This window comes from Callorhinus ursinus, unplaced genomic scaffold (genome assembly GCF_003265705.2).
Source record: "Callorhinus ursinus isolate GAN/ISIS: 27379988/994484 unplaced genomic scaffold, GSC_fseal_2.0 scaffold1, whole genome shotgun sequence".
Classification (NCBI taxonomy): Eukaryota; Metazoa; Chordata; class Mammalia; order Carnivora; family Otariidae; genus Callorhinus; species Callorhinus ursinus.
The window spans coordinates 120,282,869-120,305,260 of NW_027397063.1; the positions used below are offsets into that span (position 1 = coordinate 120,282,869).

General features: G+C 42.6%; 1 protein-coding gene and 1 pseudogene across 6 annotated transcripts in view; both read right to left on the reverse strand.

Annotated features, from left to right (window-relative positions):
• NEK11 (NIMA related kinase 11) overlaps positions 1-22,392 on the reverse strand; it is a 240,963-nt gene that overhangs the window by 43,209 nt on the left and 175,362 nt on the right. For 2 of the 6 annotated variants that reach the window (XM_073900204.1, XM_073900190.1), the window contains exon 13: positions 21,478-21,538. The exons of 1 other annotated variant lie outside the window; for it this stretch is intronic. In XM_073900204.1, coding sequence (XP_073756305.1) covers positions 21,478-21,538 — 61 coding nt within the window. Of the gene's footprint in view, positions 1-1,111; positions 1,209-20,904; positions 21,152-21,178; positions 21,355-21,477; positions 21,539-22,392 lie in introns of those variants that run through there. 3 more of the 6 variants (XM_025882286.2, XM_073900211.1, XM_073900214.1) reach the window with 3 other exon arrangements.
• Positions 6,830-7,140, reverse strand: LOC112823516 (NADH dehydrogenase [ubiquinone] 1 alpha subcomplex subunit 3 pseudogene; annotated as a pseudogene).

Here is a 22,392-nt window from a genome sequence, read left to right on the forward strand (position 1 = left end):
GTACATCTTGTGAGCTAAGAATTGTTTTTACATTTTTAAGTGGTTGAAAAAAAATCAAAATAATATTTTGTGATACCTGAAAATTATACAAAATTCAAATTTCAGTCTGAAATAATGTCTTATTGAAGCACAGCCATGCTTACTCATTTATATATTGTCTAAGGCCGCTTTTTTAAAGATTTTATTTATTTATTTATTTGAGAGAGAGAGACAGAGTGTGCATGTACGAGCCGGGGGAGAGGCAGAAGGAGAGGGAGAAGCAGACACTTCACTGAGGAGGGAGCCAGACTGGGGCTCCATCCCAGGACCCTGAGATCATGACCTGACCTGAAGGCAGACGCTTAACTGACTGAGCCACCCAGGCGCCCCGAAGGCTGCTTTTGTGTTACAACGCAGAGTTGAGTAATTGTGACTGAAACTGTGTGGCCCACAGAGCCTATTTACTATCTAGCTCCCCACAGAGAGAATTTGCCAACCGCTGATCTAGAGACATGAACTGTACAGGAAAATTTAGACTAGGAGGCTGGGTACTTCTTCTTTGCTAAGAAGTCTATATCAGGTGCTGCCTTTATTCTTTTGGGCTGCTATAAAATACTATAGACTGGGTAGCTTATCAACAGAAGTGTATTGCTTGAAGTTCTGGAGGCTGGGAAGTCCAAGATCAAAGCACCTGCATGCTCGCCTTCTGGTGAGGGCCCCCTCTTCCTGGTTCAAAGCCAGCACCTTCTCCCTGTGTCTCCACATGACAGAAAGGGCTAAGGAGCTCTATGGAACCTCTGCTATAAGGCACTAATCCCATTCATGAGGCCTAATGATTTAAGCACGTCCCAAAGGCCCCACCTACTAATACCATCTCCTCTGGAGATTAGAATCTCAACATATGAATTTGGGGGACGGGTGGGTACACATTCAGACCACAGCAGGAGTTTTCGATGCAGATGCAGGCCTTTCCAACTGAGTTTTTACACATTCCATTCACCTTTGCTTCTAGAAAAGCACAGCTGTTATTTTTGTGAAGACCAAGTGGAATAGCATTACATGATAGGATCACATTCTTTGTCAATAAGGCTCACATTCCACTCTCCTAGGGCTCAGGCAACATGCTACTTACTCCCTCATGTGTTTCATCTTGCTCCTGGCCACTGTGCTGGTGAACACTGTTGGTCCCGGGGACATGTCTGGAGCTGCACTGGTGACGGTCCTTGTGTCTGAAACATCAATGCACAGCACTTATGGACTTCATCAGCACTCCAGCAACTTGGAGGCAACATTCAAGGGCAATCAGAAAACAGGAGTTAATCCACCTTCGCCACTAGGTAATGCTACATTAATTAGAGATGAATTCAATTATGACATGCACATTAAGGAGATTTATTCCTAATGACAAGATTATTTATAGTTTTAATACGCAGAAGGAATTCCAGGACCAAGCCTCTCTCCAAAAGGATTACTTAAACAGAACACCATTATTTAAAAGATGGGCTTTATACTAGCAAACTCTCCGGGAAATGCATCAATGGCAAAGCCAACATTCCCGAGGAGCCCTTGGCAGTCGCTTTCAGCAGGTGTGGCATTTGCTCCAAGGACTGAGACAGTTTTTCTAATAAGATTAGTTTTCCCTTTATCTTAATCCCACACCTGAGCATTGCTTTTTTTGCAATGGAAAGCAAGATGCTGATGGTGCGGGGCGGGGGTGGGTCACCTGCCGCCGTGAACTTCAGCAGAGCAGAGCAGGCCAAAATTGGGTTCAGGAGGTAAAGCGTTGTTAATGAGAGCTGCAATGTTATGAAATCTGCTGAGAAAGCTACAGTTTCTACTGATAAACCCTGGAGGCTCCTACAAGGCATGTTGGAATTGAAGGGAAGGAAATAGTCCATCAACTGAAACCACACTACTTCCCATTAAGAAGCTAACGCGGGCCCCTGAGCGAGGGCTGGGGTCACGCAGAGTTGGATTTGCCTACCGTCCTTCCCCGAGCTGGGGCAGAATCTTCCTTGTGCATTCCTTACATCCCCCACAAGGTGCCTCACACTCCATCAGGAAAAAACATTGAACGCCCTAATATTCATTTATAAATTATATCCACGGAGTTACTATGTCCCAGAAGGGACCCATGTTGGGACATTCCCACCCTTCCCACCCCATCTCTTGTAACACGTGACTCTCTGATTTAGGGACTGAATGAGGGAGTGAGAGCCAGTTTTCATATTACATATTAGCAGTTTTCTTCTTCTATTTTTAAGTTTAAAAAATTAAATGCAAATTCTAGCATTCCTCAACTACACCCTTCTTTTGTACACCCCCTGGGAGGGCATGCATCTCACTTTGACCTGCTTGCTCTTATGGCTATCGTTGAGATGAATACTCTCCTGCTTAACTCTTGGTCAGAAACTCAGATCTTTTCTCAGGCTCCATCCATAGATGCAGAATTACTGGATCGACAGGTATGAACTCTATAAAGGACGCCTTCAGAGATAGTTACGTAAAGCTCCTGCTCTTTCTGGTACGTCACCAGTTATGGCCAGTGACTGATTGCTCCCCTTTGGCTCCCTCCTGGCGATCACCCCTTCCATACCCCAGGGAAGACCCGCCTCAGCCTCCCCTGGTGTCAGACAGAAGCTTTATTTCAGCTTTCCCCTCCCACCAGCTTTAGCCAGGACAGCTGCTTCTCCCCAAAGAAGGCTTTTGTGAGGAGGGGAGATGGCATAGGGGGTTTGTTTCATGTGCTCATTGGTTGGTTTTTATAATCATCTTTCCTAGATCCTGAAAAGTTACTAAGACAATCACCACACCACACCAAATAAAACGCAAGCTCAAAAACCAGTCCTGCCAAGACCGAAAAGAAGGTGCTGCTTTCCCTTCTCTTCCAGAGAGCTGGCAAGTCCTGAAGACAAATAAAGGTCAAAGAAATTTCCAGGAGAGCTGCAGTTTATTTTAATGTGGCCCCGATTCCCTTCAGTAGGGTTCTCAGTATTGCCAGGAAAGATGCTAAGCCTTGAGCCCAAGAGCAGAGGCCAGGCCAAATACCATTTCAAGTACCAGCGTTGGCAAAGCTCGGTGCTCAAGAGCAATTCCTTTTTTAGTTTTTCTTATTGGCCAGGCTTTTTCCTCCCCATCCCACCTTTCATCAGGAATAGCAGTTGCTTTATGTCAAAGATAAGGACAACATATTTAGCAATCATAATAAAAACGACTGGGCTAGAATCATAGACTTCAGCTTATTAGATGAATCCCAGAGTCACTGAATCCGAGTGTGTTCTAGAACCCTGCTTCTCAAACTTCAATGTGATATGAATCACCTAGAGATCTTATTAAAAATGTAGATTCTGTCTTAGTAGGTGTGGGTAGGGCCTGGAATTCTGCATTTCTAACAAGCTCAGACAGGCAAGCTACATAATTTGTGGGGCCCACAGCTGAATGACAGTGCAAGGCCCCCTGTTCAAAAAGCAAGAGAAAAGCTGATTACTTTCTTCTGCTTCTGATTACTTGTGGACTGTCACGGTGTTTTTTATGGGGCATTTAATGCTCTCCCTCAGGAACTGGAATAGATACTCTCAAGGAGGGTGAAGACCCTTGCAGGGGCTCAAAGACCCCGCCTGCCCCTGATCCTCCCCTATCTGTGCACAGGCCCCCATAGGGAATGGAGGGTGGTGGGGGCCGGGTAGTTAGGGAGTGGGTAGTGGACAAGCCTTTCCAGGGGGGTGGCTGGAGGCAGCATACAAGTGAGGCTTCAAGCCCCCAGCATAGGTTCCATTGTTCCATCAGACTTCACTCATAAACACAAATTCAAAGATAAAAGTATTAGGGATTTTACTAAACCCCAAGTGCAAGGCCCCCTCCTTAAGCCTGGGACACCATGCAATGGTACCGGTTGCAGGCCCATGAAGCTCTGGTTCTAAAGCTCTGCTTTCTCAGACTTAAAAAATAGATGAATCCTTAATCCTTGTGTTGATTTTCTAAAGTTAATCTTCTCTTTATTAATTTCAACAGAAGGTTCATGGCCTTGGAAGTAGTACATATATGTAAGACACATAATGTTAGGTGCATATATGGATTCACAAATTTCCTGCGAGAACTGTATACCCTCTTCCCAAGGAGCTTTCTGCCACAGGTTGGAAGTGCACCCTCCCGTGAGTAAGTCTGCCCCTCGCTGTCTACCTTTGGCTGTCCCTCACTTTTGCTTCACCTCCACCTGTTTTCTAAAGAATCGTGGATCTGACAGGAAGCATCGGTTTCTAAGACAGAAGAACATCCACCAACCAGTCATCAAATGCAGCTTCTACCGAGGATAATTTTTAAAAAGTGGATATGGGCACATGTAAGGAGTGGCCAAGGCAGATGTTTAAAAAAACAAAAACATCATAAAAACAAAAACAAACAAACAAACAAAAAAAAACCACCCCAAACCAAACCAAACCAAAACAACTCTGACCAGTCTCTTCCGCCAGTGGTGAGTTCTGAAGATACTGGACTCGGGTGTGCCTCTGGGAAAAGCCCTGTGGTAGGTGTAAGTGGCTCTGACTTCAGCCTCAAGCCAGAGAAGAGCAGGGAATCAAATGGCAGCCATGTCCTGTTTCCTTCTACCCACTCACTGTGTGGGTTGTGTGTTCCTTAGAAGGAGACCGTGACTCCATTAGAATAAAGGGAGAGTGACTATGGTCACACCGTGGAGAATTCCACTGTGCTCATGGCTCAAACCATGGGTCAGCCTCAAAATGGAGGGTCCAGACATTTTGAAAAGAAGGTGGTGACAGGAAATGTAACCTGGCACAATTTCAGCTCTCGCTTCCTTCTTCCACCCCCATCATGCCCTTCCCTGGAAGGGGTAGGACCTGTGTTTCCTAGGGAAACACAACAGCAAACTGATGTCACTTAGCGGTTCTGGTGAGTTTCCTTTTAAACCAACCACACTCTTCCCTTGTGTCATTGAGCCTGGGGTCTGTCTCCCTCAAATTCTCCTCTCTCTCCCCTGAGCCCTGTCACGGTCAGCTCTCTGCCATCCTCCTTTCCTGGGTCCCATCTTTCCACGGCTCACCCCCACTTTACATCCTCGGTTCCTGTACCTTCCTGTCTCAGGTACGGGACTTGTATTTCGGTACTTAGATTTAGGGTCTTTTAAAAACTTTATTTCTATCCAAATTCATCCCAAATCATCATTAACAACAACAACAGTAATAATGGCTAACCCTTTTTTAGTAGACAAGTGCCAGGCCCTGTGCTGAGCAGCTTACCTGTATCATGTCATGTGAGGGTTCTGGGAAGTAGGTACATTTTTCAATGAATGAGCTTTGAGACAGTAAGTAACTTACCCAAGTTCATTACAACTGACACATGACATAGCTGGAACTCGAAACCAGGCCTTGTTTTATCCCACAGTCCTAGATTGGACCTAGTTGGCAAAGCTACTGGAACCTTCCCAGAGTGCATATCCACTCTATGGCAGCCACTGGGCCAGATGTTAGCTGAGGCACTTCCTGCCATGGCTTGCTTTCTAATACTCATAGTCACAGAGATGAATCTGTTACTCCACTCCCCTATACTTTTCTTTCTTTTTTTTTTTTTTTTGATTATTTATTTATTTATTTGACAGAGAGACAGAGAGGGAGCACCAGTAGGCAGAGTAGCAGGCAGAGGGAGAGGGAGAAGCAGGCTTCCCGCTGAGCAGGGAGCCCGATGCCGGGCTCAATCCCAGGACCCCGGGATCATGACCTGAGCTGACGGCAGACGCTTAACAACTGAGCCACCCAGGCACCCCTCCCCTACACTTTTCTAACCAGTTAGTAAGCTCCCTGACTACAGAGATTATGTCCTGTTCATCTTTTTTTTTTTTAACTTCTTAATCCAATGGCAATAAGTACATTCGCCATGTGCAACTATCACCACTACCTATTTCCAAAAGTTTTGCATCACCCCAAACAGAAACTCTATAATCAGGAAATAATTCCCCATGTACCTCTCCCCCAAATCCCTACTAACCTCTAATCACTTCCTGTGTCTGTGAATTTTACTGTTCTAGGTACCTTATGTAAATGAACTCATACAATATGTGTCCTTCTGGATCTGGCTTATTTCACTCAGCATACTATTTTCAAGGTTCATCAATGTATGGCATTAGCAGGACTTCCTTTCTACGGATGAATAATATTTTTTGTATGTATACATCACATTTTGTTTATCCATTCATCTGTTGATGGACACTTGTTTCCACTTTTTGAGTATTATGAGTAATGCTACAGTAAACATCGGCATACAAGTATCTGAGTACCCACTTTCTATGCTTTTGAGTATATACCTAGGAGTAGAAGTGCTGGGTCGTATTGGTAATTCTATATTTAGCTGATTGAGGAGCCACCAAACTGTTCTCCATAGCAGCTACACTGTTTTACCTTCCCGCTATTAGTGTGTGAGAGTTCTCCACATCTTCGCCAACACTGTTATTTTCTGGTTTTTAAATTATAGCCATCCTAGTGGATGTGAAGTGGCATCTCACTGTGGTTTTGATTTGCATTTCCTTAATGACTTTTCATGTGGTTATTGGCCATTTACATATCTTCTTTGAAAAAATGTCTATTCAAGTCCTTTGTCCATTTTTAAATTGTTTGTATTTTTGTTGAGTTGTAGTTCTTTATATATTACAGATATTAAAGTTTTAATATATAATGTGTAAATATTTTTTACCTTATTCATCTTTGTACCTCCAAAGTTCATCTCAGCATAAGCATGTATCATATTAAATTTATACCTAAGTATTTTATTCTTTCTTGGGGGGGAAGGGTCGCTTTTCACATTTTATTGGCCACAGGTGAGAGGGCCATATCACCAGAGGTGCTCACAATTTCTTCAGCTACTCCAAGCTTGGTTCCTAGGGATCCTGAGGGTGGCTGGGTGTGTTGGACATGTTCCCATCATCTGGGGGTAGGGGAGGAATGGATAGTTGTAGGGTGTGGCCTGGTTGATCATGGTGGCATATTTGGTGAAAGGGCTGAGGGTTGGCAGAATTATAGTGAGGCCCCCAATGGTGAAGGATGCGACCAGCACCAGCTCCTTGGCCCAGGCATCCTTGAGGAAGGAACGAGTTTCCTGGCCATCTTGGTCACAGCAGTGGCCTATACCTAAGTATTTTATTCTTGATGCTATCATAGATGGAATTGTTTTCTTAATTTCGTTTTTGAAATGTTCACTGCTATGTAAAAAATACAACTGGTTTTAGTGTATTGATCTTGTATCCTGCTTATTAGTGCTAATAGTTTTTAGTGAATTTCTTAGGGTTTTCTACGTACAAGAGCATGTTATCTGCAAATAGAGATAGTTTTATTTCTTCTTTTCCAATGTGGCTGCCTTTTATTTCTTCCCCTTGCCTAATTTCCCTGGCTAGAACCTCTAGCACAGTGCTAAATGGAAGTGGTGAATGAAGTCTTTGTCATGTTCCTGTTCTTAGGAGGAAAACATTCTTTCTTACACCATTAAGTATGAATTAGCTATAGGTGTGTTCATAGAAGCCCTTTATCAGGTTTAGGAAGTTCTTTTCCATTCTTAGTTTGTTGAGTGTTTTTTATCAAGAAAAGATGTTGGATTTTGTCAAATGCTTTTTCTGCATTTATTGAGATGATCATATCCTTTTTGCCCTTTATTCATATGTTTTATTTCATTAATTGATTTTCTGATGTTAGATGACCCTTGCATTCTTAGGATAAATCCCACTTGGTCATCAAATATAATCCTTTTTTTTAATGTTGCTGGAATTATTTTAGTAGTATTTTGTTAATTTTTGCACATATATCCACGATGGATATTGGCTCATACTTTTGTTTGTTTGTTCTTGTGATGTCTTAGTCTGGTTTTGGTATCAAAGAATGGCCTCATAGAATAAGCTGGGAAGTGTTGTTTTATATTGCATTTTTTGGAAGAGCTTATGAAGAACTGGTATTAATTCTTCTTTGAATATTTGGTAGAATTCACCAGTGAAGACTTCTAGGCCTGGGCTTTTCTCTATTGGAAGTTTTTAGTTTACTAATTTAATCTACATGTTATAGGCCCATTCAGATTTTTCGTTCTTGACTCAGTTTTGGTAATTTGTGTCTTTCTAGAAATTTGTCCATTTCCTCTAAGTTATCTAATTTGCTGGCATACTATTGTTCACAGTATGCCCTTACAATCTGTTTCATTTCCTTAAGGGTAGTAGTAATGCCTCCCCTTTCATTCCTGATTCATGAATTTGAGTCTTTTTTCTTATTTTCTTGGACATTATGGCTAAAGATTTATTAATTCTGTTGATGTTTTTAAGGATTTTTGGTCTTGTTGGCATCCTCTATTGATTCTTTATTCATTTATTTCCAATGTATTCTTTATTATTTCCTCTCTTCTGCTTGCTTTGGGTTTAATTTGCTCATCTTCTTCTAGTTTCTTAAGGGAGGTATTATATTTTAGATGCTTGAAGGTAGGAATTAAAGTCAAAGGTAATTTAAATAGTAGCCATGGTCCTTAACCCAGAAAGAGCTTGCAGTCTACTGGGGAAGACAGGGTATGATCACCAGGAGTGCTACTTTGTACGCTGACATAAGGCACCATGCTGCAAAGAAGTGTACTGAGGGTCTGTGGGAAAAGCACTAGCCTTCAAGTTAGAGGACCACAGTTATTGTTCTAGTTCTACTCTCACCGGCTACATAGCCCTCAGGTCACCTCCCGGAGCCTCAGTTTGCTCATATTATATTTAAGCAGTTTCATCAGACAGAGGGCCTTCTCTCAAATAGAACCTTCTATGACCTGGTATAAGACATCTCCCGGGACCTCCAGTGGGGTGGAATTTCCTTGGGAAGGCAACACTAATACTAATAACAACCAACAATGAAAAGCAACCAGAAGGACCAAATATTAAGAGGCAAATGGCTGGCACCAACAATCAATGGGTCAGGCACTCTGAAACATCACGAAAAATCATCCTGAAGTCTTTCCCCACCTTCGCAACACAGGACAAGGAGGATTAGAACACTTGACACTATCCCCTGGGGATGTTTTGACAGTGACATGAACACAAGATGATATGAAGAGACAGTCGGCAACTAGGAGCTGTGTTTCGTAAGGGTGCAGAGCACAGCTCGTCAGAGTAATATTGTCGGGCTTCCTGCTACTTCTATGGTCTCTTACCAGCCAAGCTATTTTCCCCAAAGGAGTGACAGCTTGATGATTGTGACATTTCACCAGCAGAGAGAGATTCTTCTCTCATTTCCTCCAAAATTTCCCTTTACACATTTGCTCTACTCATTTACTACCCCCAGCTCAGTGCCTGGATGGATGACCTTGATGATAAAACAGAAACCTGTGTTCGCCCTCCCTGCAAAACCTCCTGCCATGTGGGTGATAAAGAGCTGATGCAGGGACTGCAGGGCTGGATACTTTGGCAAACAAGATCCCACGTAAGCACCTGGGACATTGCTTACTCAGGAATCCTTGCAGACACTGCCCTTCGTGCACAGTACGTGCAGGATGTTTCTCTGCTAATCTTTTACCCTCCCCTTTCTTGCAAGTGCTTCAGGAACACTCCAGAAATACAGTTGCCCCTCTTGGCCCAAATTATTGCAAAGGTACGTCCTCATGGCCCGTATTGTTTCCCCTACTCTTTAGAGTGGCACATGATAGAAGATTTGTCTACAGGCTGACAAACTTTTTCTGTAAAGAGCCAAGTAGTGTTAGACTTGCAGGCAATCTCTGTTGCAACTACTCAACTCTGCCATTGTAGCATGAAAACAGCCACAGACAAGAGGTAAATAAATGAGCATGGCTGTGTTTCAGTAAAATCTTATTTACAAAAACACGTATTGAGCCAGATTTGGCCTGTGGGCTGTAGTTTATCAACTCCTGGCCTAGACGATGGAGAAGCTTCATGATTCTGAGTTGGAAGTGACTACAGACCTCTTCACGCCAACTTGTCTCATCTTACCGATCAGGAAACTGAGGCCAAGAGAGGCTGTGTGGCTTGCTCCAGGTCACAGAGCTATAAGGAAAGAGGCAGAGTCAGGACTAGAACTGTGGCTTCCTTACTGCCAAATGTGTGATCTCTCTAATCCCTCACAGAAGTGACACATCCAGATAAGGATTTTCATGAGCTGATTTTGAAAAATCAGGAAATTATCAGACAAAACCCCTCCTCCAAAGGTTGAAATTTGGGGAGAACATGACACCTGTCATCTCATCTCTCCGCCTCTGCAGACGATGGCCCAGGGCTTATTATGGTGGGCCATGAACCAGTAGGGCGTGTGACAGCTGTGCTACTCTGCTGAGAGGCTTTTCTGACCCTCATCTTTGTTTCCTTGAGCTTCTCTTGTGATGATATTGGACCTCAGGATGTCAATAAAATTGCCTCAGAATCTGCAAAGCAGGCTGCTCTCTGTCTTCACTGTTACCTCAACACCCCACGGATAGTGACGCACAACCTCAATTTCCTTTCAAGGAAGGAGCTGTTCCCCAGCTGCCTGGAGCGCTGCAGACGGCCAGCCAGCCTCCAGCTGAGGCCCTTTTGGGACCTGCCTCCACCATAGAAAGCTGCCTTGCCCAAGCTCCTGCCGTTCCCATGTGGCCCACGTTTAATGACTGACCACGGTAGAGGTAGAAAGCCTGGCTATTTTGGCCCATGCAGACAATTCTGGTAAGTCCGGAACTCCCCATGGATTTGGGCCAGGATTGTCAGGACTGCATCACTGCACTGTCCCCACCTCTGCCTCACCTCTCCTGTCTGCAGGGCTCTCCTGAGGGCACTCCCAAGCAAGCATCCTGCCCACTCAACTTTGTGTCCAAGTCAGCTTCCTGAAGAACCCTAGCCATGACACAGGGGAGAGACAGGGGCATGGAGGTGGTTGTCTTGGCGACATGAACAAGTTGAGCATTAAACAACAGCAATAGTAAAGATACTGATGTAGCCCTTTACCCCTCTCCTCGAGCAATTCTTTCAGAATATTGTCTGCAGCCGCTACCTAGGAGAGGTGTCGCCGTCAGCGGCAGCTGTGTCCAAGTCCAGCCCCCTGAGGAGGCTGGTGAAGGAGGAAATCAGGAGGAAAGAAGAAGGTCCAGGAGAGAACAGCCTCCAGAAGCTTCCAGTGGGAAGGGAGCCAGGGCACATTCAGGTGAGCACTTAGAGGAGTCCCGACTCTGTGATGTTTGCTAAGTTACAAAACTTCTGTGACTCAGGATCCTCACCTGGGCAAGAAGCCTGTGCACAAAGCTCCAGTGAAGCTCAAACGCAATGATATATAGAAAGGTGCTCTGCTGTTGGTAGAGGCCCAGGACGAATTTACGCTGCCTCCCTTGGCCCCACGGCAACCACCACAGTGCTTTGCACAAGGGCAACTCCCCAAGAGCGCCCCACTGTCTCCACCAACATTAAATTAGTTGGAAAAAAGTGGGTCAGCTTGGGAAAGAAAACTTGCTACTCATAGGGGAGATAATAAATACCAGAAGATGGGAAATAAACTTTCTATTTTTACTACATGGTTATTTCACACCACAAATAATCAGCTGAACTGTATGGAAGATTAAAAACAACAGGAGTTCAGGGGTTTGCCAATGTTCATTTCCTTTTGAATGTACCAGAAGAGGCCTCTAAGAATAGCACCTATCGGTACAAAAAAAAAGAAAGGAAAAAAAAAAAGAGTGTCTGGGTTTTTTTAATAAGCAATTAAATGTGGATACAGGTTGAGGAGAGATTTGTGGAAGCCAGACTCCGACTTCTTCAGTTGCACTTACCCTGTGCAGCCAGAAGCCAGTATTTGGGGAGTTTAATTATTCTAAGCTGCCAATGTAGAGAATCCTAGCTTGAGAAACAAAACTTGCTTTTTTTGTGATGGCAGGTTGGGCTGGTTCAAGACTGACTAATATACTTAAGGGAAACGCATCAGTGCTTCCCTGTTCTTTTAGGAGAAAAGAATCACATAAGTCATCCATGTTCATTGCAGACAAATTAGAAAACACAGAAGGGAAGAGCTGCTTAAACACCACTGCTAACTAACACTGTGGTGTTTCCAAATGTGCGCACACACACACACACAAACGTGTATATCAACTACAGCTCTGTACACTTGATTGCTTTGTAACACTTTTCATGCCAATGAATATGTAACTGCATCATCATTTTTAATAAACTGTAAAGAACTTCTTTGTTCTAGAAAATATACTAGTCTCCATTCTAGGCATTTATTTTTATTCCAATTTTTCACTATGGTAAGCAACATTGCCATGAAGACCTTTATACATTTATCTTTACGCCCACCTCTATCTCTTCAAGATAAATTTCTAGACAAAGACTTACTGGGTCAAAAATAATTTGTTCTTTCAGGTTAAATATAACCTAAATGTTGAAAGAAAATCTTTTTTCTGGGTTGTAAATACTATTCTCTTCAGTGGGGTCATAAATATATATTAAAATTGAATGTGAGGCCCCTTTATTAAAAACTTGATTCAATTTTTCAAAATTTGTCAAAAGTCAGCATTTTTTTATAAAGCCATAGCTAGAAGTGAAAACACCCTTTGTTCTGATATCCTAGCCCAGTGGATCTCAAAGTATAGTCCCTGGACCAGCAGCATCAGCATCACCTGGGAACTTGTTAAAAATGCAGATTCTCAAGACCAGCAACCTCAACCCTACTGAAGCAGGTGGGGGTGGGGCCCGGAGAGCTGGTAAGTCTGATGCTGCCCACTCATCCTCATTGATGTTCATTACTTCCTGCCTACAATTCTAGTTATTTGGTCTAGAGATATTCATACCCCTAATTACCTGGAAATTCCTTAAAATTATGAACTGTGAATCATATTCCTTTTGTGCCCTACCATGGCTCTGGGCCAGGAAATGCTCACACTAATTGATTTGTAGTTAAACACAATCTTACTCACATTTCCAACTTTTCACATAGATAACCTGATGGTAGTTCTAAATGAACTAGAAAAGACACCCTCTGCCCTAGCAAATGGATGGACAAACTCCCTCTCTGCCAGGGACACAGCTTTACTACCCAGCCAGAAGTGGCCTCACAAACCAATTGCTCTGGTACATAATTACTGCCAGAAAGAACCGCTCAATATTGTCCCTTTCAAAGAACAAGTAGTCTCTAAAGTTCAAATGGCCAAGTGAATTTGTTCATTGACAGGGGCCCAGGAGCAGCCACCTCACCCAGGAAGGCACAGCAATGGCCATCTGTGCTGCATGGAATCAGACATACCAAGAGCATTACTGAGCCGCTTCTGGGGCTGAGATGGATGACAGAGGGTCTGTGTCCCGACCACCTCTTGTCAGCTGAATGGTGTGGCACTGGGGTCTCAGTTGAGTACTTAGCTAAGCAGATCCAGGGCCAGGTGTCTTGGTTCGGCAAGCAGGCACGCACTCCGTGGAGCTCACACCCAGCTGCAATGGCCATGGCCCCCCATTCGGGACAACGTTGCACCTTTTATTAGACAATGGCTGTCTGAAGCAAATGGCTCCGTCTACAGTCAGCAACACAGAAGATAAATCAAACAAGGATTACCTTGAATCATCTACTCCTTCTGTGAAAGCCAAAAGAGATGTTGCCATAAAACACTTTAAGGCCATCTCTCCCTCCACATCTCTTAGAACCAGAAAGGTCATTACTACGGTAGATATTTACTATTATGTTTGGCCTCACATGCTTCTTCTTTTGTTGGAAGAATCTTCTACTTTGTGAGACAGAGTCTGGCTCACACTAAAGAAGCTAAAACCCTGGCTACTCACTTTCCCAGCCTCCCTTATTGTAGGCACATTGTGTCGACACATGACCAGCCTCTGCCAATGAGACATGTTCTCCCCAGACTGTGTATCCAAAGTTGGTAGTGAGAAGAGGACACATGGAGTCCATCCAGCCAGGGCCCGGGCAGGAGTGGCAGCCAAGGCCAGGTTCCCAAGGTGGCAATGGTAGCCCTTCTAGCAATGATGCCCAATGTCCAGCATTAGTGGCCTTGAGGACTTCCAAGCCACCTGGGAAGAGGCCCATGTGGAGGGAACTGAGGCCCTCTGCTAACTTGCTGCTGTATGAGTGAGTCAACTGGCCTTCAGATGACTGTGGTCCTGATGTCTGACTATAACTTCATGGGCCCCTGAGCCACAACCACCCACCCGAGCCACTTTTAAATTCATGACCCACAGAAACCATGGAAAAAATGATTACTGTTGTTTTCAGCCAATAAGTGTTTGAGTACTTTTTATGCAGCCATAGATAAGCAATATAGGCACTGACTTTTATGACGGGTCAGGAGAAGAAACGAATATATGAAGACTGTTTCTGCATTTACCTTAAAACCAGTTTTGAAATCACTGTGTTGCTGTATAGTTACTTTAGAAATGCTGTGCTACTAACTTCTTAGAACTTAGTAGTAGGAAAAAAAGGTGTCCTTTGGAAATGGATAAATGATCTTAAAATCCATGTGGGAAAATAAAAGTCAGAGGATAAGAATCTTTTGAAAAAATAAGAAAATTGGAAGATAATTGCCCTATTAGACATTAACACATCCCATAAAGGCTATATAATTAGAACACTCTGGTACTGACAGAAGATTAAGAATCGAGATCAGGATGGCTCACTCGGTTAAGCGTCTGCCTTCGGCTCAGGTCATGATCTCGGGGTCCTGGGATAGAGCCCCACATCGGGGCTCAGTGGGGAGTCTGCTTCTCCCTCTCCTCCCTCTGCCCCTCCCCCTCCTCATGCTCTCTCTCTCTCAAATAAATAAAAAAAAATCTTAAAAAAAAAAAAGAATCGAGATCAGTAGACCAAAATAGAATCAGAAACAGACAATATCCAGAAGTTGTGATATGACAAAAGGCGAATTTAAATTAAATGGAAGAGAATAATTCACCTGGCATAAAAACTATGAAAATAAGACAATAAGAATCCTAGAAGAAAATTCAGGAGTCCATATATAAGAGTCTCTTTAAAAGAAATAGACAAACAGGAAAGCTAGAGTCTATAAAAACAAGATAGAAAAGGGAGCAGTAATATCTTTATAATTATATAGCTCAATACATTGAAACTTAAATCAAGTGCAAGTAGTAGTGAATATTTCCCTCTACACAAAAGGGTACTAGATATTAAAAATTCTGGTAAATACCTTTTACAAAGAAAAGGAGACCTTATTTGTTTTAGAATAATAATAAAAATTAGCTACATAGATAGTTCATGTCATATTAACAAGTGAGATGACTCAGGCAAGTAACACCAAATGGAACCACTCACCGTTCCTGAGCAAAGCCTGTCTGTGGCTGCCTGTTCCTGTCTCTGGGTTCCTTCTTTCCCTTCTACCTATGGGGCCTTCAGCTCCTCATGGCCAAATCTATCTTATGGCAGGAATGATCTCGTATCTTCTCCTTGAAGCTTCCTTGATGATTTCCATCCCCCTCAACTAAAAGAGATCTCCCCTTTTTCTGGATCCTTACTCTTTTGTTGTATAGTTATTCAGGCCTTTGTCTTAGTTCTCCTCTGAAATCGTTAAGTCTCTGATGGCAAGATGCAGGCCTAAGATATCATTATGGCCTAACACCATTCCTCTACAAAGTACTCTGTTGGTGGAGGCCACTGAGAGGACCTGACTGCCGGTTGATCAGTGAGCCGGACCCCAGCAATCAGAGGCCCCTCATCCCTTCCCTTCCCGTTATTGGAATGTACATTCCACTTGCCTTTCCTGCTGCCAGAGGCTGCTCCAAGGACACAGCCTTAAGGTAATGATGTGGTATTGAGACCTTCTGGATGGTTGGTATATGTGACTAAACCCAGTTAAACCCTCTACATCGGCAGGTGGCTGCAGAGATCTAATTGTCTTGCAGCCACCCAAGACAAGCCTCATTTGTAAGTTCCCTTGCTTATTAAACTGCCACTTACCAATTTGGAGCAGCCTGCCTCTTTCTTCGGCCTCTCCTTGCCTGCCTAGGTATAGGGGCTGGTTTCAGATTATATCAAGGAAGCTCCCAAGGAACCGACAAACCAACATATATTAAGTTGGTGATATCCTAATGTATGAGTGATTAAAGAATTCATGATTGCTGAATTTCTCTCTTAGTTAGGCAAACTCAATCACTGGCACTTTTTTCTAGATAGTAGTAATATACAGAATGTTCTTTGCTAAGAGTATGCTACTAAGAATGAGTAATACTACAGTTTTAGGGATTTATTTATATTACAAAGCCCTTTCCCTACCCCTGTCCCATCACCACACATCTGCTAAATGACCATGTCTGGCATGGTAGCAGACACATAGTAGGTTCTCTATAAATTGCCACTAATTCTGAATCTGTTGCATCCTTTCAAGTTTTAAAGAACTTACAGAAACTATTAAATTTCCTTAATACATAAACAGAAAGTATAATGGCAAACAGGTATTGTGCATTGTGCATCCGCATCAAAATGATCCAAGTGGTTTATGCTCCAAAATATTCCTCCTCTCCTCAAATGTAGTGGTTTCAGTATGTCAGGAAGGAAAGATAAAACACTATGATGACATCATTCTAATTAGTATGAGAAATTCATTTCTTTCAAGGTGAAAAGCACAATAGTGCAAGGTTAAACAGCTGTCGGTCAACCTTACAGTTAACAGCTTAGAGTTTGAAGAGCTTAAGCAAAGGAAGATTCTAAAGGAATCAGAAGCCCTGATGTCGTCTCTGGTCTATATCAGTCACATTGTTTAGGAGAGATTAAATAGTTATTACCAAGGCTCAGTGGAAGAATTGAGGGGTAACAATTTTCAAAAAGCCAAACTGATCAGACAACACAACACACTAAGGGGATCTTAACGGGCAAAGAGGTTCTGAAGCATCTGTTATATTCTAATTGCTTCTGTGAGAACATCTAGTTTGGATCTACAAAATAAGCCTTCTTATAAGTATAGTTTACCAAGGACTCATATCATTCTGTTGATGACTTCTCTCTCTAGAAGTACAGCCAATTTCATAAACATTTAAAAATGTTAAATTTCATATGTTGCCTTGATTCATAATCTGGTTACTAAGAAATATGGAGACAGAATTTTCTTTTCTAAGTTCGAAGAAAAGGAAGTGAGAGGTCATCTTCTGTCCTTACTGAATAGTGATAGGCCTGAAGTTATTACAGTAATACCACCTACTGTCTGTGTAATGAGAGCCCATAACCAGTTCCCCATCTCAAGTCACTCCTTTCAAAGCTACCTCCTTATTGTTTGTTAAAGGTAATCTTTTCTGACCATGCTTAAAAACCAGTGGTATCCTAATCCACAGAATAAAATTCAAGCTCCTTAACCTGGCATACAAGATTATTCATGGGTTTAGCCCTACATAGCCAGGTTTGCTGATCCCTTTCTCACACCTTATTCCAGTAATACCAAACTTCTTGATAGTTCCATGAATATACCCAGTTGTTTCCTACCTCTGAGCTTTCATGCTTTTTGATCCTTTCTAGAGAATACTACCCCCCTCCAACCCCTTGTCAACTCTATTCATCTTTCTACTCATTCATCAAATGATTATTGAAAAAATACTGTATGCCAGGCTATATGTTAGATTCTGAGAATACTACAGTGAATAAGATCTTGTACTGCCCTGGGGTGCCTAGGTGGCTCAGTCAGTTAAGCTTCTGACTCTTGATTTCGGCTCAGGTCATGATCTCAGGGTCCCGGGATCAAGCCCCAAGCTGGGCTCCAAGCCCAGCGAGGAGTCTGCTTGAGATCCTCTCTCTCCCTCTGCCCCTCCTCCCATTCTCTCTCTCTCTCTCTCTCTCTCTCTCGCTCACTCTAAAACAAATAAGTAAATCTTAAGAAAAAAAAAAAGATCTTGTACGGCCCTCACTGACACAAGAAATTACAAACCTCACCCTCTGTGAAGTCCTCCCCAGGCTGCATCCCCATAGTGGACCCTTGTCTTCCACTTTCCTTGTTCACAGTATGTGTAGTCCTCATCACGGTGCCCTGTAATTATTAGCCTCCCTGACTACACTGGGAGCTCATTAAGACAGGGATGTCATTTTTTGTAATATCTGGCTTATTGTACATGCGTTATAAACATTTTGTAGGGAAGAAAGGAACGCGGAAAGGGGAGAAAGGCAGGATACACATTTAAACCTTGGAAATTTCATGTTTTAATGTATCTGCCCTTGGTGAAATGGCCTACATTCTTGGCTGTCTCCCCCAAGCCCTGATTTCTGGCCTTTTCTGCTCTCTTTTTAATTTCTTCTCTCCCTCCCTCTCTTAATTCCACCTGGGATCACTCAACATCCTGTTCATGACTGGCTTTGTGTCTTATATGCCATGGGAAATTTCAGGGGGGATTTAGGGCTTCAGAAATGAGATGCCTCCATTTGGGACAACAAACTCTATGTATGAAAGAAGCACCTAGTGGTGCTCTCTGGTATCATTACAAAGCTGTGCCCTGGTTGGTCCGGGACCCTACCTGGTGGCTGAGACCATGTTGAAATAGGTCTCAACATCTGAAACCTCATACAGTGTCTTGAGCCCACCAGACCTCCCTAAATGTCTGATGCAGATGCTGAGGATGAGGCAAAAATACAATATTGCTTCCAGGGAAGCTCAGTAACTCCTATATGAAGTGCCAAATAGCCCAGCACACAGACAGCATCACATAAAGGGGAAAAAATGTAGAAAGGAGCTATTTTCAGTTTAGCTTAGAGGTAAATTATAATTTTAATAAATAAAATTTTTATTTTGTACTTTAGCAATATTTTGTTTGGACTATAAATTGGTGTGGGGTGCACAGTAAGAATTTCAGGGCTTAAGGACTTTAAAGCTATGGTTCTCAAAATGTGGTCTGGACCTGAAACATCAGCACTGCTTGGGAACTTGTTAGACATACAAATTGTTGGCCACGCACCAGACCTGCATTTTCATAAGCAGTGATTCTAAGTGATTCTGATGCATGTTCAAGTGGGAGAACCACTGATCTAAAGGCTTTAAAATGACCTTGATATATAGAGGAAACTAATATACTCAACTTGGAATTCAAAAGGGTCCCTTTGAATTCAGGATCTCTTGAAGCTACACAAATGCTAACTCATTCATTCTCTCTACTCCCTATTGATACAGGCAGGGAAAATATCACTACCCCTGTTTTAAGTAGAAATAAAACTAAATCTGGGGTTGGGTGGGGGTCAAACCACTGCACACAACGTTTTCAGGGTTGCAAAGTTAAAATTTGAGCGGTCTGAATAACCAGAAAGGACATTTGCACCTGTTGTTTTTCCTCTCTTGTTGAGGGTTCAGAGAAGCTCTTGAAAATATTTGTGGGAGATACTTAACAGCTTAACCTGCTCCATAAGCAACTGGACATTTCCAAAATGCATAGGCTGATACTGAATATAAGTAAAGCCTCACTCAATCCACAGAGGTTTCATTTCTAAGTGACAAGGCTTATACTCTGACACATTTTAGTTTACATTGTCCCTCAGATCCTGTTAACGTTCTGACATATATTAATGCCACAGTGATTCCGGTATCTGTGAATCTCCCCCCAAAATGTAGTTAGAGCAAAACAGGTACTAGCCTCCGAGCGGTCTCATCCCTATAACACTGCACAAGGAGATTTCTTCATGGCTTCTGTATAATGCTGGAAGCCCGGAGTTCTGAAAGTAATATTCTCATCTGGGATGAGGGTCCCACTGTGAGTACCTCCCTGGACAGGTATTTCAAAAGCACGAGCCCCGCCATCTCAGAGTCCTCTAACCTGCCCCTTAGCTGCTCTCCTTACCTGAACACATCTTAGGCATGTAGCTTTCACCTTGTCCGTCTTCTAAACTGCTCACCACGCATCCATCTGCTTCCTAGCTTCTCAAATGAGCTAACAGCTCTCACCTGCAGCCATCTCTCCTGTTCCCTTTGTCCTGTAAGTTTATATAGCTTTGTCCCCTTTCTGTCACTTGAGGGGAGCTCCAGAGACAAATGCATTTTTTTTATTCCATGTTTCTATTGCTCATTTTTATAAAAGCATACAGTCTAAAAGGGAATTTAGATATCATCTCTTCAATCCAGTGTTAGTTTCTTTTTTTTGCAGTGGAATCTATCTTTTTCAAGACACAACCCAATTATAAGTCTAATTTATAAAACAGATAAAAGAGTGAAACTATTTTGGTTGAAGCTGGTAAAGGAGCAGGGTGTGCATCTCATTTCTCTTAAAAATATTTTAAAATATCTGTTAAGGGCCTCCTCTGCACCAGACACTGTGTCAGACTCTGGAGAAACACAGATGAGCTGTGTAGACATGGTTTCTGTTCTCTAGCTGCTCAGAGCCTTGTCTGCTCCTGGAGGTCCCCAAGGAACCCAGTCTGAACCTTACTGATCTAATCTAAGGTCTGCAGAAGAAAAGTGACTTGGCCAAAGGAAGGCCTTCCTGGTCTTCAAATCCATACTTGGGAGTTAAATGTACCCAGTGTTACTGATGTGCAGTGGAACAGATTGTAGGGCGATGATCAGGAGAAAAAACCCAGGAGCTATGTTTATGACCGAGGCTCTGTACACAAAGACGTGGAATAAGCTATGAAAAGGATATGAACTGTGCATAAAGCTCCTAATAAAATAGTGGTGAATGTTTGCACACCTGAGCACTTGATCTTTATTCCTGCCATTCCCTGTGAGGCGATTGCTTTTGGTCATGCAGTTAAAAACTTTAAAAACCTGAAGTCGAATCTCAAAGAAAAAATCTCAGCCTGTTTCACCCAGGACCTGTAAGTATATCCTCTGTCCTTCGACCCATGTCAGGTGTGACAATTTATTGTCTACCGCTAGAATTTCCCACAGTTGGCCTTTTTCAGATTGAAGAAAAAGAAGGAGAAACTAAGAAATAGTAAAAGCACAGCCATCCCATTTATTGAGATGGACAATGCTAAAGGAATTTCAGCTTTGTTTTTCAGATCAAATCGCTTCCAGTAACTGGCTGACCTTCAGAGTGACGGTCCTTGCAGCTTGACTGAATGCAATCTGTTTCTACAGGAAGAGTGAGATAGGAGATTCCTCTTCCAGGGAACGTGGAAAGCCTACTATGATGCACTGCCAGGCCACCATTTGATCACAATGGACCACTGAATTCCAACCATTTCATCCTTGAAGACTGCCAGTCACTTACAGTAATAAACTTTGAGTTGCCTGGCCCTGGGCCAGACTTCCAACTTCTGTTGGCCTCAGTTTCCTCCTGTATAAAATGAAGAGGTTAGACTGAAATATCTGTAAGATTCCTTCCAAGTGGGGTGCCTGGGTGGCTCAGTCGGTTAAGCGTCTGCCTTCAGCTCAGGTCATGATCCCAGGGTGCTGGGATCGAGTCCCGCATTGGGCTCCCTGCTCTGCGCGGATGCACTTCTCCTTCTCCCTCTGCTGCTCCCCCTGCTTATGCTCCCTCTGTCAGATAAATAAATAAAATCTTAAAAAAAAAAAAAAAGATTCCTTCCAAGCTTTCTACTCCTCAGATACTCCATTAGAATCAGCAGGTAGCACTACATTTTGGAATCTGAAGCAACTTACCTAGAGAGGTGCAACCCAGGACATTTTCCAAACACCCGACCAGTGCTTCAATATCACTGTCCTGTCAAAACAAGAGGGATTTACTTCCATGTACGACAGAAGAATATTTATTGACATAAAAAGTGTTCTTGCCACATTCAGGTAAAACAAAACAAAAAAATCTGGTGGCAAAATTATTTGACAGTACGATCCCATTAAAAATTTTTTTGCAATTGAAGTATAATTAACATACAGTGTTATATTTGTCTCAGGTGTACTATATAATGATTCAACATTTCCATACATGACTCAGTGCTCATCAAGATAAGTGTAATCTTAATCCCCATCACCTATTTCATCCACCCCCCCACCCACCTTCCCTCTGACAACCACCAGTGTGTTTTCTGTATTTAAGAGTTTTTTGTCTCTTTTTTTTGTTTGCTTGTTTGTTTTGTTTCTTAAATTCCACATGAGTGAAATCATGTGGTATTTGTCTTTTTCTGACTTTATCTTTTTCTCAGTTAGCATAATATCCTCTAGGGCCATCCACGTTGTTGCAAATGGCAAGATTTCCTTCTTTTTGATGGCTGAGTAATATTCTATTATATATATAAGTATTCTATTTTATATATATATACACACACCACATCTTCTTTATCCATCTATCTATTGATGGACATTTGGGCTGCTTCCATATTTTGGCTGTTGTAAGCAATGCTGCAATAAACATAGGGTGCATCTATCTTTTCAATGTTTTTGTTTTCTTTGGGTAAATACCCAGTAGTGGAATTACTGAATTTTATGGTAATTCTATTTTTAATTTTTTGAGGAACCTCCATACTGTTTTCAAGTGGTTGCACCAATTTGCATTCCCACCAGCAGTGCATGAGGATTCCTTTTTCTCCACATCCTCACCAATATTTGTTATTTCTTGTG